We start from the raw sequence: 17944 nt of genomic DNA on the forward strand, positions 1-17944 counted from the left end.
GCCGGTCTTTGACCAATCCCATTTGTAACAATTACGGGACGATTTCTGAAACAATCATTAAATAGGACAGTCTCATTAAAATGTCTTGGCAGCCACAGAAGACGATCATTTGAAAGGTCTCAGTTGGGGTTTCGACATCCCCACAGTACCGTAGATTGCACTTATTAGGGTCGCAAAATGTTGTTTTAATGAATGTTGACTCTGGTGGTTACTTCCATTCTTGGACTTGAGTGCAGCATTGATTTGACACCATTGATCATAATGTACTTATCAGTAGATTACAGCAGTGGGTTTGCCTTGCAGTGGCTTACATCATATTTTTGACTAATTGTAGTTTTTTTGTGTCAATGGCTGACTGTGATTCTTTACACCCCTATAACTTGGGGAGTGCCCCAGTGTTCAATTTGGGGTATTTTCTTTGTATATGTTTCTCCTTCCTTGGCATCATTATACGACGTAGACATGACACTGCCTTTCATTGTTATACAGAGAGTACAAACAATTCTATCATCTGGTGAATCCCAACAGCCTGATAAAACTGGTCCTGTTTAGCTAAACTGTCTAGCTGGCAGATATTAAAGACTGGAAGTCAAGTCAGTTGAACTCTGACATAACTGAAATAATTCTCATAATTGGCCTAGATCACTTACATTCTCATGTTCGGTTTATCTATCCAACAATGTCAAGTCCGTTGCCAAGAACCTAGCTATCTCATTTGATCCCAGCCTAAACTGTGAAAACCAATTTGGCAATCTTGCTTAGACACTTTTGTTTTTTTATCACCTCAGGAATGTACCCAGGATCAGATAGATATGGAGTTGTAAAGACAATGAAATCATCATACTTTTCACGCCTAGACTAATATTGCAATGGTGATGTCAACACATTCCCTGCCATAAATCTAAACTACATACGACTTACTGTATGTAGCAGACTGCTGGACTTTTCTTACCTTTTAATATGGGCGCGTGCATGTCCATTGTGTACGATTGTGCACGGATCATGCACCACTCGTGTGCGTGCCGTTCACAGCTTCCAAAGATAAATAAATCAGATTGCAAATCCGTGCCTGTGTTCTCGAGTTAGCTGCAGCTGTGTTTACACAGTAAACAAACGCAAATAGGAACAGGAAGTCGATAATCGGTGATGTCCCGGCGGAAACGGAAAGGTGTCCGTTTCCGCTGGAAACCGGAAGCACTTCTTTAGGGCACTTAGGAACCAAAAATCAAATAACATTTTTATCAAATTAAATAAATGTAAATCTCTGGAAACTCAGGCTATGGCAGGGAATGTGTCTCAATAGTCTCCAAAATGTACTGAACTTAATCTTACTTTTTAATCACTTCAAAATTAATTTATCACTTCAAGCTTAATTTAATTGAAAGGCTTCCCTTCGGTTTAATTTTTATTCCTTTTTATGTTTTTATTTCTCACTGTGCTTTATGTAATCTTGTTTTTATAACAAGTTTTAATTAACCTTTTAAACCCTACTTTGTTGACAGGTGTTCCCCCAGGGGTCTGTACTTGGTCCTCTCCCCTTTCCCGCTACACTAAATATCTTCGGTCAAAATAGCAGATGTACAAGCTTGCAACGTGCTGTGATCTTGTAGATGGGCTATTTTAACAGAATGTTTGCCTATGACATGCCCAGAATAGGGGCGCAAGGGGTCATGTAGTTTGTGTGATAAATGTTGTCACAGAAATAAATGCATCATAATCCGTTCTTTTTGTTTCCACATTAAAACAACTTTATTAGGATGAGTTCATCTCCTGATATTTAAACTAGTAGTAGGAATCCATGATGCGCTTCATGCTCATGAACCTCATGCCCTGGTTCATGCCCATGTTCATGAAGCTCCTGTACTCGCCGGGCCTCATGTACATCATCTTGCCTCTGTATTGGGGCTGCTCGTACATCAGCCAGTGGCCGTCCATCACGTTGCAGGACATGCAGTTGCTCATCTGGTAACGGTCCATGATGTTATCGCAGTCGTCCATGATCTCGTTCATCGTTCCACTGAAGTTCTCCCTCTCGTAGATCTTCATCCTGTAGTTGCCCCTGTGCATGGGGATCATGCGGCAGGACCTGATGCTGTCCCTCATGCCCATCATGCTCATGTAGTCGGAGTACTCGCCCCTCCTCATGAAGTACTGGTTGCCCATGTAGTTGGTGCGGTCGTACACCATGAAGCAGCCCCTCTCCACCCTGCAGGACTGGCACCTGTTCATGTAGGAGGACATGTCAGAGCAGTCGCTCATGCACTCGTAGGAGCGGCCCTGGAAGTTCTTGTCCTCGTAGAAGATGATCTTGCTCATCATGTTCATGCCGGTAGTCATCTTTGTTTGGGAGTTGTTCAGCTGCTGTTGCTGCTGCTGCTACTATTGCTGCTGCTGTGGCTGTGGTGAACTGACTTCCTACCTGGCTGAAGCCTTCCTTTTGTACAGTACCTGACCAGCAGAGGCTGCTTTGTGTCCCAGGCAGCTCCCCTGACACAGCAACATTCCATAGAAGAGCATAGAGCTGAGCTGAGGTTGTTCAGTGTTTCCACCTCAAAGAACCTTGGAAAGGCAGTTTTTTTTTTCTGACGACACAAAGCCTGTACCATCACAACAATACAGACAAACAGAGGCTGAAAGGGTTAACAATGACTAGGGGGTCAACAATGACCTGGCTGAAAGACAGTTATTTGTCTCCCTAGGTGATCTTGTATCGGATCCAGTTGAGACAGAGTATGGTTGGGTAGTATTGGAGTAGGTTAGCAGGAGTGGGCCATTTTGAACAAAATGCTTTAGAACTTTGTTGGTCCACAATAACCTTGGCAGATACCTGTGCCCCAAGGAGCACAGCACCATAATGTCAACTATCACTGCTACACAGATGAAACACAGTTGCACATATCCGTCTCACCAGATACCCCAATGTCAGAGTACTCTCACTTCTTGTCTCAATGACATTCATCTTTGGATGTGCCCTTTTAAAAATGAATGAAGGGAAAAGTGAGATTCTCCTCACTGGCCTCAAATCTGAGAGATACAAATTACATTCAATGCTTGGATCTCTGGCTAGATAGGTCAATGGATCTCTGGCTAGATAGGTCAAAACAGAGCTCACAGACCTGGGTGTGATCTTAGACTTTAAGCTCATAACGTGTCACATTGTAGATCGTCTTTTTTGAATTGCCAAAGTGGACGACTTTTTCATTTATTTGTAATAATTATTTGGGAAATAGAAAAAAATCAATACAATAAAAAGATATTAAAAATAAATGAAAAACGTTATCGGGTTAGGGGTTAGGGTTAGGGTTAGGGAAAAAACAAGGCCAGCTCACGTATTAGGAGGGTATTATGAATCACCAGAAAATATAATGGGTGTTTCTAATGAATCTATCATGGTTAAAATGGAGTTTGAAGTTACAATGGGTGTGTATGGGGAGGGGCCCTGGACGGGGAATGCCTGATAACATTTACATTAAATATCTAAATACTGAAAGAAGCAAATTGAAAACTGTTCAGGGTGTTCACAAAAGGCTGATTAGATGATAAAATGACATTTTTTTTATTTGAAAGTGAAATATCCCTTTAAGACAAGTGGTTAATATATGTATTTTATTGATAATAAAATCTGCTAAGTAACTAAAGCTGTCAAATGTTGTAATTGTAGGGGCGTAGAAGTAACTAAATGGAAAGTAAAGTAAAAGTACCTCAACATTGTACTGTGCATTGTAAGCACTTTCCATTATTTAGTAAATGCCCTTAGTTACTTTTCAACAGTTTGACAGGCTAAGCATGAAACTGCCCTAGGTGAACCAATTGCTACCGTGCAGAGAGACATGGGTTGATATTAATGGTCTTAACTCAAAATGCATGCATCAATTCAATTCAAATGAGCTTTATTGGCGTAAGAAATCATCCGTTTACATTGCAAAAGCAAGTGTCAAAATATAATAAAAGCAGTTGAAAATGGGAAATGTATACAGTTGGAGGGGGTACAGCATAGTGTAAACAGAGCTATGTCACATTGCATTGTTATATATACAGTATGTTATATATATACAGGTTATAACTCATTTTGAAACGAATAGCAGCAATCTTTTGCAGTTGCTTTGGGACAAATCAAAGCTATTTTTTCTCAAAACAATTTAAATAGGTAGTATTAAAAAAAGCCTCAGATTTAAATTGTGTTTAAAGGTACTGTAGGTTTCTAAAAAATAACAGCGTAATTCAGGGGTGCCGATGAAAAGGTTAGTTACAGGGGTGCCCCGGGTCAAAAAAGTTTGAGATCATCTGGTCTAGATGTCTACTCAGTAGCTACAGACACTCAATGGTTTGTAGTCCTTCGGGTGGTTGAATCCAATTGGCTAACCTTCTTTTATCGCAACAGTGCACATGTTTTTTTTTACGTTGGCCATGTTTTTTCAAACACACTTTGGGTGTATGTAATCTGTGGGAAGTATGTGTCTCTGATGTCTTGGTATACAGTAGTAGTCCGGTGGTTAGAAAGGGTTCTGTTTACACCACATTTTGTGTGCATAGTCTATCTTCCCTTGGAAGTGGGGTCTGTCAGTTTTAGCTGCATGCCTTTCTCTATTGCAAGGCTGTGTTAACTGAGTCTTTACCTAGTCAATGCTTTCCTAAGTTTTGGGTCGTTCACCATGCTCAGGTATTCTTCCACTGTATGTTCTCTTTTAGTATAGCCTGGCATTAGCCAGACTGATAACATGGCTTCACTCACAAGTTCCTCCACGGTATCAGTCTGGACTTCGGCCCATAGGGCTAATGCCAGGCTATCTTTTTAGTGCTAGATAGTATTTGGTTTTGTCTCTTTCCAGTTTTTCTTTCTCTTCTCTTATAATCTGGTTAAGTCCAATGGGTTTTCCATCTTATAGTGCTTGCGTTTGTAGTCCCTGGTCCATCTGACTAAGGGGGCATCCCTGTAGGTTTTCTCTATGGTTGAGGGCTATGTTACGTTATACAACACACAGCTTAGATATTTGGATTAAATCGGAGAGTGGACCCGTGCAAACGTGCTGATGCAAAAAACATATCTGTAGTGTAAACCTTGTGGCCGCAGTTATTTTAAGAAACACAAGAGTCGTTCCTCCTGTGTCCTCTCTCCCTTCTAGCAAACACCATTAGTGTGTATTGGAAAAGCTGAAAAGACTGTGTACTCGCTAAAGCGAGCCCACAATTAGATAAAATAATAACATAGGTTAAACATGTTTGCCAATTCCTCTGTTTCATCTACACAACATAAACAAATTGAAGTATTCTAATCAGGCTATAGGTTTCATCACTCTTCCTGCCCAGTCCTAGCCAGGTCTTAGAATCTAACCTGTGACCTTTTGTTTACCAGGCGTCCTCTCTACGCATTCAGCTACAACAGCCCAGTTTGCTGAAAAGCATAAAGTTCTCCATTCTGTCCACCATGCCCATTTCACTAGGACATGCGTCATAACATCTAAAATAAATAATACTATTAATAACTTTATTAGTATTGCACCTTTCATAGCAAGTACTTATTAAAACAATCTTAAACAAATATTAATGAGAGACTACACAATAAACTTTTGTTTTCCACATTAAAACAACTTTATTAAGATGAAGTCATCTCCTGATATTTAAACTAGTAGTAGGAATCCATGATGCGCCTCATGCTCATGAACCTCATGCCCTGGTTCATGCCCATGTTCATGAAGCTCCTGTACTCGCCGGGCCTCATGTACATCATCCTGCCTCTGTATTGGGGCTGCTCGTACATCAGCCAGTGGCCGTCCATCACGTTGCAGGACATGCAGTTGCTCATCTGGTAACGGTCCATGATGTTATCGCAGTCGTCCATGATCTCGTTCATCGTTCCACTGAAGTTCTCCCTCTCGTAGATCTTCATCCTGTAGTTGCCCCTGTGCATGGGGATCATGCGGCAGGACCTGATGCAGTCCCTCATGCCCATCATGCTCATGTAGTCGGAGTACTCGCCCCTCCTCATGAAGTACTGGTTGCCCATGTAGTTGGTGCGGTCGTACACCATGAAGCAGCCCCTCTCCACCCTGCAGGACTGGCACCTGCTCATGTAGGAGGACATGTCAGAGCAGTCGCTCATGCACTCGTAGGAGCGGCCCTGGAAGTTCCTGTCCTCGTAGAAGATGATCTTGCCCATCATGTTCATGTCGGAAGACATCTTTGTGTAGGAGTTGTTCAGCTGCTGGTGCTGCTGCTGCTGTTGCTGTGGGTGAACTGAACTCTTACCTGGCTGAAGCCTTCCTTTTATACAGTACATGACAATCAGAGGCTGCTTTGTGTCCCAGGCAGCTCCCCCGACGCAGCAACATTCCATAGAAGAGCATAGAGCGCTGAGGAAAACCCTTGGAAAGGTTGTTTCTCTGACGGCACAAAGCCATTACGACTATACACACGAGAGACTGAAAGGGTTAACAATGACTAGAGGGTCAACAATGACTGGTAACGTCAAAGGATCTATGTACATGTACCGTGGCCTACACAATAGCTGTGGTATTGTAGAAACTCATATTGTATTGTATTCCATAGGACCACAAAAGAAAGTCCTCTGGACCTTTTTGTGTTATACTTTAGCCCAAATGTATGTTTACATGTTTGTCTAATAAAGTATTCAATCAATTGATCAATTGTACTGTTAGATTGCACTTATTGGGGTTACAAAATTATGTTTTATGAATGTTGACTCACTTCCATACTTTGACTTGAATGTTGCATTGATTTGACACCTTTGATCATAATGTACTTATAATAAGTAGATTACACCATGCAGTGGGTTTGGCTGGCAGTGGCTTAAATATTTGACCAACTGTATTGTGTGTGTGTGTGTGTGTGTGTGTGTGTGTGTGTGTGTGTGTGTGTGTGTGTGTGTGTGTGTGTGTGTGTGTGTGTGTGTGTGTGTGTGTGTGTGTGTGTGTGTGTGTGTGTGTGTGTGTGTGTGTGTGTGTGTGTGTGTGTGTGTGTGTGTCAACGGGTGACTGTGATTCTTTATACCTCTATAACTTGGGGAGTGCCCCGGGGTTCAATTTGGGGTATTTTCTTAGTATGTACTGCACAGATCCATCAGGAAAAAAAAGGGAAAAAATATATATATAATTATGTGTAAAAGTTCATTTTATTCTGTAATATAATAAAAGAAAAACGATTCTAGATTCATTGTGCATAAAGCTCATGAAAATCAAAAATCCATATCTAAAAATATTAGAATATTACTTCAAAAGAAGGATTTATAATACAGAAATGTCAAACTTCTGAACGGTTATGTTAATTTATGCACTCTGTACTTTGTGGACCAACAGCAGCAATGCAATGCTGGTTTTGCTCCACACTGTTTTATCAAGTTCAGAGTCAACACAGCCATCTACCCAGGGATTTTAAAGCACTTTGTCCTTCCATAGGTTGACAAGCTTCATGGAGATGATGATTTCCTTTAGCCAGAAGCACTTGGCACCTGCCCACAGAGCCAAAACTACTAGTTACTGGTGTACTGACCATGGTATTACTGGGCTTAACTGACCAGCCAACTGGACTGACCTGAACCCCACAGAGAATCTGTGTTGTGTTGTCAAGAGGAAGATGAGAGACACCAGACCCAACCACACAGATGAGCTTAACCTTAAGGCCTCTATCAAATTAAAGGATTATTATAGGACTTTCACATAACGGATAACTGAAACTGGGGTCTCACAGCATATCTCCATATACAGTATATGGATCTCCATATATGGGTACCAGGGGTCTCCATATATGGGTAACTGGTCCGATATATATCACTGGCCAGATGGCCAAGACATGGTGCGACCTCGCCTTTTAGGGTGAGGGCGCTTGTCGCCCTTAGGCGTCGTACTACTAAATCCTTCTTTTGAAGTAATATTCTAATATTTTGAGATATGGATTTTTGATTTTCATGAGCTGTATGCCATAAAAATCTAAATGAAAACAAAAAAGGTTTTGAATATTTCACTGCATGCACAATGAATCTAGAATATATTAATGTTTTTTTTTTATTATATTACAGAAGAAAATGAACTTTTACACAATATTCTAATTCTTTTAAATGGATCTGTACCGTATATGCTTTCCTGTGTGGTGGTGTTGATGGTCATCACTTTGGTTTTTGTGGTTTTGAGGATGAGGCCTTTCTTTAGAGCATACTTGGTGAGTCGATACGTTTTTTTTGGCAGATGTTTTATATTTGTGAACAGGACAGCGAGGTCATCAGCAAGAGAGGGTCCACTGGATGACTCGATGTTCTTCAACAGTTGTTTACTCCGGATCGTAAAGGGAAAGACTCAGAGGTGGTATTTCCAAGTATAACACTGCATTCAAATGGTCATAAAACCTCCCTATTATTGAGACTGTTTGTTTGTTTTTAGTTTTTTTAAGATTTGTTTTGGGGCTTTTATGCCTTTATTGATAGGACAGTAGACTGAAAGGAAATGGGGAGAGTGACACGAAGCAAAGGTGGTCTGCATCGGGATTCGAACCTGAGACACGCTGCCAGGCATCAGAGCCTAAGTGGCATGCGCCTGGGTCAACAGGCACCCCTATTGAGACAATCTAATGAGTGATTCCACAAGACTGCAGGATCTTCCACAGGGTTTTGTGTCGGACACTGTCGAAAGCCTCCTTGAAGTCAATGAATTTGACAAACAAGGGCAGTAGGCTTTATATATCAATTTCTTTTTTAATCAACCTTATTTTTATTGAACGCTTCCCTTCAATTTAATTTTGAACTGTTGCTGTTGCTGATTTCTTCAGTTTTATGTAAGGCACTTTGTATTACTGTGGCGGAGAGAGTCGCAGCCCCAGCCTGAAGCCTCAAAAGTCTAGTATCTGCTCTCGTTCCATAGGGATATCCCTTTGGAGTAATGGTTAAGATATTGGACTTTCACGCGGGAGACCCGGGTTCAAAGCCGGGTGGGGAGGTTCGGATCACCTACATTACATAGAGGTGTTGGCCGCTATGCAACTCACACCTACGTCGCACAGCCAATCTGACTGATATGCCCATATATGGAGATCTCTGTATCTGCTGTCCTTGTCCCTTTTATGCCCATAAATGAATATCCTTGATGTCATCAGTATATGCCCAATTGCCCATATATGATCAAATTCCCCCTTTTGTGCATATATATAGAGCTACTGATTTGTTTGCTGATACCATGACGACCAATTGAGGTTACACAACACTCCATATTTGAGCATAGCTGCTTCGGGAACTCCTTATAACACGGTCTTCTACCACTTTTTTGTGATCACATGTTCAGATACTGGATTCTGATTGGCTTAAAACAGTGGTAAATCAGTCAACAACCTTGAGTTGGCTCATGGACCCCGCCCACTGTTGTGTTGCAGTTGTAACATTGCAAGTTACAACTGTGTTTGCTTTCATTTATATGGTAGAAAAGCAATTTACCATTCGCCACCACTCCCTCTCATGGTAAATGGCTTACATAGTGACAGTCCGAGGTCCGACCGTGACATGAGAGCATTGTCAGGTGCACAGGGATGGTCTTCCCTTAAGCCAATTTTAATATAGGATTATTAAGGGAAAAAGCACAGAGTGTGTAGGACTCATTGTTTTTGTTGGTTTTCTTAGGCGCCTATTGTTTTTTAGCTGTGCTATAACCTCCCAGCAAAAGTACATTCGACTATGATAAATAATATTAACTAAAGAAATATAACTCTCGGTCACACACCGTTGTACTAGAAGTATAGCTCTTGGTCACACACTGTAGTACTGGAGGTATATAGCTGTCTCATCACACATGTAGTATGTGACACTGCTACTGACATAAGCTTGATAGCTTCACCCAGTCTGTGAGTTACAATACAAACTGTTGCAGAAAATATAATTATCTATCTGCTAATTTGCTAACTTTCCCTTGCTATGAAGTAAGGAACTCACCATCATGGCACTTCATCTTTAACAGCTCTATTGCGCATATTGCTTTATTCATATTGCATATATGTCTTGGCCCTATATTGCTGCTTGCAGCTATATTTATTATTAGTGTGGTTTCAACCCACTATTGTATTCCGTCAGAGAATTCATTGCCAGCAAAGTGAACCAGCTTTTGGTAACATTTTGTTTGGTTGTAAAGCCTGATATCTTGGACAATATATTGTCCAGTCAGACAGGATTGGGTCATGCTTCACTTGACTTGTCATGACAATTATAAATGGTAAGACGGAATTTAGTTCCCAGTGGATTCCTTCTGACTCACGTCAGTGCAACCACACTTGCAATTTCCCAGAATTGCACCCTAGCTATTAGCGCGGCTGCCCGATAGGTGAACACACTGTAGTCTCGGGAAACTTTATTTTCACCACTAGATTAACTTTTTGCCAGACCCATGAAATGGGTAGGCCTACATAAGCAAATGTCGGTCTGTTTGTCCGGGTTTTCTATATAAAGGGTATATATGATGATGACATGATGATGACATGCCTACAAAAGGCATGATGTCATAAATGATGATGACAGACAGGGGGTCTGGCACAACCAGGTTGACCTGGTCTAGTTTGTGAATCAGATGCCATTGGAAATTGATGGAAATCAGATGCAATTGGAAATTGAAGGGAAAACATTTGAGTATTGGTTGAGCTGACAGTGACATGACAGTTAACTTTCTGCAGAATATAGTCACGGCAACCACCGTTGCAATTTCCAATTGCATCTATTTTTATTCACTGTGGTAGAGACTAGAGAGATGTGCAGGCATCAAATTATTCTGGTAGCCTTTATAGATATTGTTTATGTGTTGCAGTATCAGTGCAAAGTCACACAAGCTTCACTTTTTTACCATTTTATGGGAGAAAGGGGGGCATACATTTCTTTTCTTTCTTTTCTTTTTTTCAAATTTTTTAAGCACTCAAATTATGCATATTCTGAATATGAATCTTATTAATTGCATGCATTTTCAAATGTGTATGCAGAGAACATAACTAGTTATTTTGATTATTTATTATTTATTATTATTATTATTATTATTATAGCAGTTTTAATTGACTACTTAACTCTTTGAGTGCCTATCCCGAACTAGTTCGGGATATTCGGGATCAAAAACAAATTTTTATTTGCTATTTTACTTACCCCGAGCTGCTTGGAGCAACGTGGGTGGTCCCGGCTCGCCCAGCGCTCACCAACGAGAGACGCTAGATGCTCCGACGATTTATTCCATTGAAAATGGTTTAAAATAAAGTTTAGACCCCCCCCAATGTTCACCCAATGTTCATTGTAGGCGGCGCGACGTATTCCAGGGTGCCTATCCCGAACTAGTCCGGGATATTTAATGAAATGGAATAAAATGATAAGAGGCCTTCTGAAGCCTGGCCTGATTTTTCTAGCTACTAGCCGAAAGCTATAGCAACGGCCCGGCCGGCCGTTATTTGCGAACGAAATCGCCAATCTCCACCTAATCCAATGAAAGACCACATCTTTGAAGGCTTATATCTCTGGATTGTGTCTTTAGGGAAGCGGCGCGAGGTTTATTTACGGCGAAATCGCCCAAAAATGATCTTTTAGATGACAAAATGGGAATAGCCATTCTGTTAGCATTATCATCCGGGACATTTCCATGACGTGCATGAACGTGAGCACGTGAGGTCCTGGAAGGTGAGGTCCTGGAAGCTAAAGCGCTCGCCTATGAGAGATACCCTGGCATTCTATGGCCCCTAGAGGGCGCTGGCACCAAATGAGTTAAAGGACAACTTTAGTTTTTTACAACAAGGGTTCATATTTTAGATTGTAATTAAAGAATATAAAAGATGAGTGTTAAAATTATTTCATTTACTTCTTTCTATTGTTTTAGAGATTCTTATTTCAGTGGGTGGGGGCATGCGTACAAGTGGCTAAATATGTCATTTTATACAGAATAAGCCCATTCCCAAGATACAACGCAACCTTTCATGGTTGGATGTGACTTATGGGAGCTAGAAGTGTTACTGTAAATATAAGAAACTGCTGGCTTATTGTGTCTAAAAATACATATTTGGCCACATGTACGCATGCCCCACATTTTAAGATGGTAAACACGATAAAACAATAGAACGAAGCAAATTAAATCACTTTAACACTCACTTTTTCTTTTCTCTAATTACAATCTAAAATATGAACCCTTGTTGTAAAAAAACAAAGTTGTCCTTTAAACCCTATATAGACCGGTGTTCCCCCAGGGGTCTGTCCTCTCCCCTTTCCCTCTACACCAAATCTCTCAAGTCAAAATTGCCGATGTACAAGCTTGCAACGCTTTCTGAGCATGTAGATCGGCTATTTTAACAGAATGTTTGCCTATGACATGCCCATAATAGGGGCGCTGTGGTTTTTTGAAGTGTCATAAATGTTTTCACAGAAATAAAGCATCATAATCCGTTCTTTTTGTTTCCACATTAAAACAACTTTATTAGGATGAGTTCATCTCCTGATATTTAAACTAGTAGTAGGAATCCATGATGCGCTTCATGCTCATGAACCTCATGCCCTGGTTCATGCCCATGTTCATGAAGCTCCTGTACTCGCCGGGCCTCATGTACATCATTCTGCCTCTGTATTGGGGCTGCTCGTACATCAGCCAGTGGCCGTCCATCACGTTGCAGGACATGCAGTTGCTCATCTGGTAACGGTCCATGATGTTATCGCAGTCGTCCATGATCTCGTTCATCGTTCCACTGAAGTTCTCCCTCTCGTAGATCTTCATCCTGTAGTTGCCCCTGTGCATGGGGATCATGCGGCAGGACCTGATGCTGTCCCTCATGCCCATCATGCTCATGTAGTCGGAGTACTCGCCCCTCCTCATGAAGTACTGGTTGCCCATGTAGTTGGTGCGGTCGTACACCATGAAGCAGCCCCTCTCCACCCTGCAGGACTGGCACCTGTTCATGTAGGAGGACATGTCAGAGCAGTCGCTCATGCACTCGTAGGAGCGGCCCTGGAAGTTCCTGTCCTCGTAGAAGACGATCTTGCCCATCATGTTCATGTCGGAAGACATCTTTGTGTGTTGTTCAGCTGCTGGTGCTGCTGCTGCTACTCTTGCTGCTGCTGTGGCTGTGGGTGAACTGACTTCCTAACTGGCTGAAGCCTTCCTTTTATACAGCACCTGACCAGCAGAGGCTGCTTTGTGTCACAGGCAGCTCCCCTGACACAGCAACATTCCATAGAAGAGCATAGAGCACCTTGGAAAGGCTTGTTTCTCTGACGGCACAAAGCCTGTACCATTACGTCAATGCACACAACAAGAGACTGAAAGGGTTAACAATGACTAACATCAAAGGATCTGTGTACAATACCATGGCCTACACAATGGCTGTGGTATTATTGTAGACATTCATACAATGCTTTCACCACTGTTGAAATGTTTTACTTTAGTTTCCGTCAGTAAAGCCCTAGTTTATACTTTATCTGGCAACTGTCTTTGATTGATTGAATAATGTCTTAATCAAAAATGTAAACTGCACAGTAGTACTTGCTTTTTAGCATGTTGTAAATCTCCTCATTAAAATGTTGTAAATCCTGTAGATTTCTCGCTTCATAACTCTACATTAGACTCTACACTAGAAGAAGTCCTTTGCTTTTATATGACATTCTCGGCAATTTTTGCTGCATAAAATGCTTCCATAGAAGACATGCTGGCTTCTTTGGAATCCATGACTGATATCAGTCGTGGGGACTGAGAACTTTAATCCATTTAAGTGGGAGGAAGGGGCTTTGCCGGAAAATCACTTTGCAAGGCCTACACAGAGTGTCCTGGGCGTCACAAGGGCATCACAAGAGAAAAGCCATCAGTATAGCTTCTGAGGCTGCAGAGAGAGCCTTTAAAGGACAACTTTGAACAAGGGTTCATATTTTAGATTGTAATTAAAGAATATAAAAGATGAGTGTTAAAATTATTTCATTTACTTCTTTCTATTGTTTTAGAGATTCTTATTTCAGTGGTTGGGGGCATGCGTACAAGTGGCTAAATATGTAATTTTACACAGAATAAGCCCATTCCCAAGATACAACACAACCTTTTATGGTTGGATGTGACTTATGGCGGTTAGAAGTGTTACTGTAAATAGCAATAAAGAAACTGCTGGCTTATTGTGTCTAAAAAGACATATTTTGCCACTTGTACGCATGCCCCCATGCGTACGCATGCCCCACACTTTAGCACGGTAAACGCGATAAAAGAATAGAACGAAGCAAATGAAAACATTTTAACACTCACTTTTTCTTTTCTCTAATTACAATCTAAAATATGAAACCTTGTTGTAAAAAAACAAAGTTGTCCTTAAAGATGGCTGTGGATCAGGAGGTACAAGCAGTGGGCAAATGCTTCTTGGACACAGGCCAGGAAGTGATCACTCCCGGTCATGTTCTGTCATATCTGACAAATAAATGCTCAAAGAATAGCCATTAATCCTTAACTCTTTTATCACCTCAGTAATATTCAGGATCAGATAGATATGGAGTTTTAAGGACAGTGGGCCTGATTTCACTAAACTATTTACATTTTATACGTATATGAATTTATGCAAATTCCCACGTTACAAATATGATTCATCAATCTTTTTTTTTTTTGTCTGTTAATTTTGACAAACGTCCACTCTTTCGCATGTACGTCCGGAGGCAGACTTTCATGGGACCAAAGCTTGCTTACCTTGTGCCATTAGATAGCCCTATTCTTCATGCAAAATCAATTACAATAGTGACAAACCTAAAAATAAAATATCTATTTGCCCAACATTCCGTTAGACTGCATAATGGCCCAAGTCACTTTTTGGTCAATTCTACTCTCTTAACACTGCTGCTTCATTGTGCCTTATTATATTACCACATTACAAAATCACTTTCGCATGCTGGAGCATTTTTTTTTTGTGCCAAAAATCTTCAAATGGCAACACGCCTCTTCTTTCCCATTGAAATGCATTGACAGAATCCACTGCATAGGCAGAATCAAAGTTTGTTGTGACCGCACCCTTAGGCCGAAATTATCTTTAAATGTAACAAGCATTCTGATAGGTTGAGAACATAGGTAACTAGAAGCAGTGCTCTTCCGAGCACAGGTCTCCGCCAGGTTATTGTGGCCTCCTGGTAGTGGTATAATAGGCCAATATGAAAAGGGTGCCATGTCTTCTTCGGCCTTTAATGGCAATTGGACGCAGCATTCATGGTTTGAGGCATTTTGTTCCAAAAATGTGTTTAGCAAAAGTCGACCAGCTGGTGGTGCTATAACAGGCCAATTTGAAAATGGGGACATTTCTTCCTCAGCCTAGTAGTGGAAATGGGTTGCAAAAATGTACAGACGACACAAACTGCGTTCATGATTCGAGGCATTTAGTTGAAAACTGACCAATTATGCAAAATTAGAAGCCAAAATGAGACAATCGGGATGAAATATCTGGTGGCGCTATAAAAGGCAGATGTGAAAAAGGTTTTTTCTTGGCCTCTAGAGAGTGTGCGTGCAAAGTGTCAGATCGGTGCAGTTTTAGGTAAAAACACAAATCGGCCTGTCATAGTGCCACTATGAGGCTGATTTAAAAACGTTCAAGTGACATTTCTTACTTGGCCTAGTGGGAATGTGCATGCAACATTTCACACACATTTCAAGCTGTGTTCATGATTTGAGGCATTTTCTTCAAAATGGACACATCCTGCAAACTTTGGATGCCAATCTTAGCCATAACGATTTGTGTGATTTTTGGACAAAATCTGTAGAGTACAAATCGGCCTCATGGTGGCGCTAGAACAGGCCCATGTGAATAATGTGGGGCAGAGGTTCTGAATTGGCATCCAGGGAGTGTGTGCACATACACACACACAGACACGGACGGACGGACGGACGGACGGACGGACGGATGGATGGGGTGCGAAACATAGTCTCGGCCTGGCGGAGACAATAAGTCAGGGTGAATCAGCCTTGTAAGGAGAGTAGAGTAAGCCAGAAAAATGTGAAGGGAGGTAAACATTACTAAATCCAAAGCTCTGCCGACGTCTGCAACGCTGACGTAATCTGTATTTTCTTTGACGAGAGACAAAGTTGAACTTCTTCACCACGGTGAAGTTGGGTTTTATGGTGTGAAATGGGGTGTAGAAAAATGCAAATGAACTTCTCCGGCCAGCTGTCTGGATTCATCATGTCATTATGTCATGTGACATCCACACGTTTCAGGGATTTACACACCCTTTCGTGTATGAATAAGCTTTTGCTTAGATAAATCACACACGTCCTTAGTCACTTTATTTACATGTTATTTACAACCAGTTTAGTGAATCAGGCCTAATGAAATCATCATACTTTTCACACCTTGACTATTATTGCAATAGGGTTGTCTTAACACTCAATAGTCTCCAAATTGTAGTGAACTTACTCTGCATCACCCTGCCTAAGGAGTAGGCTTTATTCATGTTTCACATATTTAAAGGCTTCCCTTCAATTAAATTTTGAAATGTTATTTAATTGCCTTAATGTTGTTGATTTTATTAGATTGTTTTCTTCTGTAAGGCACTTTGTTTTATAACCACTTGAATCAACCCTATACTTTGTTGACCGGTATTCAACCAGGAGTCTGTACTTGGTCCCCTCCCTTTTCCTTCTACACTAAATCTTCTTTCAAAATAGCTGACGTACAAGCTTGCGACACGTTATGAGCTTGTACTGTACAGTAGATCGGCTATTTTCACATATAATAATGTTTGCCTATGACATGCCCAGAATAGGGACACTAAGGGTCATGTGTTTTTTAAGTGTGATAAATGTTGTCACAGAAATAAATGCATCATAATCCTTCTTTTTGTTTCCACATTAAAACAACTTTATTAGGATCATCTCCTGATATTTAAACTAGTAGCAGGAATCCATGATACGCCTCATGCTCATGAACCTCATGCTGCTGTCGGAACCCATGTTCATGAAGCTCCTGTACTCGCCGGGCCTCATGTACATCATCCTGCCTCTGTATTGGGGCTGCTCGTACATCAGCCAGTGGCCGTCCATCACGTTGCAGGACATGCAGTTGCTCATCTGGTAACGGTCCATGATGTTATCGCAGTCGTCCATCATCTCGTTCATCATTCCACCGAAGTTCTCCCTCTCGTAGATCTTCATCCTGTAGTTGCCCCTGTGCATGGGGATCATGCGGCAGGACCTGATGCAGTCCCTCATGCCCATCATGCTCATGTAGTCGGAGTACTCGCCCCTCCTCATGAAGTACTGGTTGCCCATGTAGTTGGTGCGGTCGTACACCATGAAGCAGCCCCTCTCCACCCTGCAGGACTGGCACCTGTTCATGTAGGAGGACATGTCAGAGCAGTCACTCATGCACTCGTAGGAGCGGCCCTGGAAGTTCTTGTCCTCGTAGAAGATGATCTTGCTCATCATGTTCATGCCGGAAGTCATCTTTGTGTGGGAGTTGTTCAGCTGCTGGTGCTGCTGCTGCTACTATTGCTGTGGCTGTGGTGAACTGCACTCCTACCTGGCTGAAGCCCTCATTTTATACAGCACCTGACCAGCAGAGGCTGCTTTGTATCCCGGGCAGCACCCCTGACACAGCAATATTCCATAGAAAAGCATAGAGCATAGCTGAGGTTGTTCAGTGTTTCCACCTCAAAAAACATGGAAAGGCTGTTTCTCTTACGGCACAAAGCCTGTACCATTACGACAATACAGACAACAAGAGGCTGAAAGGGTTAACAATGACTGGTAATGTCAAAGGCTCTACCGTGGGCCTACTACACAATGGCTTTGGCATTGTAGACACTCTATTTTCTCAGGCTTATGGCATAGTTTTGTGTTTGCTTGTTTGTCTATGGTTTTGTAAAGTGTCCTTGAGTTCATGAAAGGCCCTTTATAAATTCAAGCTATTATATTATTATTATTATTATTACTCTGTATGTAAAGAAAATTCTAATACTTAATCACAGGTCAACTGTCTTTGATTGATTGAA

The 17944-nt window shown here is 41.4% G+C and overlaps 4 protein-coding genes across 4 annotated transcripts; all 4 read right to left on the reverse strand.

The window, feature by feature from the left end:
* Window positions 1-1782: 1782 nt before the first annotated feature.
* On the reverse strand, window positions 1783-2337 carry LOC308289676 (gamma-crystallin M2-like; the record flags this gene model as incomplete). The annotated part of the gene is made up of 1 exon (XM_080731416.1): window positions 1783-2337. The coding sequence occupies one exon, from the start codon at window positions 2335-2337 to the stop codon at window positions 1783-1785; it is 555 nt and encodes a 184-aa protein (XP_080587542.1).
* A 3286-nt stretch (window positions 2338-5623) lies between these two features.
* On the reverse strand, window positions 5624-6178 carry LOC308289675 (gamma-crystallin M2-like; the record flags this gene model as incomplete). Its single annotated transcript, XM_080731415.1, has 1 exon — window positions 5624-6178. One exon carries the CDS (start codon window positions 6176-6178, stop codon window positions 5624-5626), a length of 555 nt encoding a protein of 184 aa, XP_080587541.1.
* Window positions 6179-12452: 6274 nt separating this feature from the next.
* Window positions 12453-13007, reverse strand: LOC308289677 (gamma-crystallin M2-like; the record flags this gene model as incomplete). Its single annotated transcript, XM_080731417.1, has 1 exon — window positions 12453-13007. The coding sequence occupies one exon, from the start codon at window positions 13005-13007 to the stop codon at window positions 12453-12455; it is 555 nt and encodes a 184-aa protein (XP_080587543.1).
* Window positions 13008-16841: 3834 nt separating this feature from the next.
* On the reverse strand, window positions 16842-17396 carry LOC308290423 (gamma-crystallin M2-like; the record flags this gene model as incomplete). The annotated part of the gene is made up of 1 exon (XM_080732251.1): window positions 16842-17396. The coding sequence occupies one exon, from the start codon at window positions 17394-17396 to the stop codon at window positions 16842-16844; it is 555 nt and encodes a 184-aa protein (XP_080588377.1).
* Window positions 17397-17944: the final 548 nt, after the last annotated feature.

This window comes from Nannobrachium achirus (assembly GCF_963921795.1).
Source record: "Nannobrachium achirus genome assembly, chromosome: 8".
NCBI lineage: Eukaryota > Metazoa > Chordata > Actinopteri > Myctophiformes > Myctophidae > Nannobrachium > Nannobrachium achirus.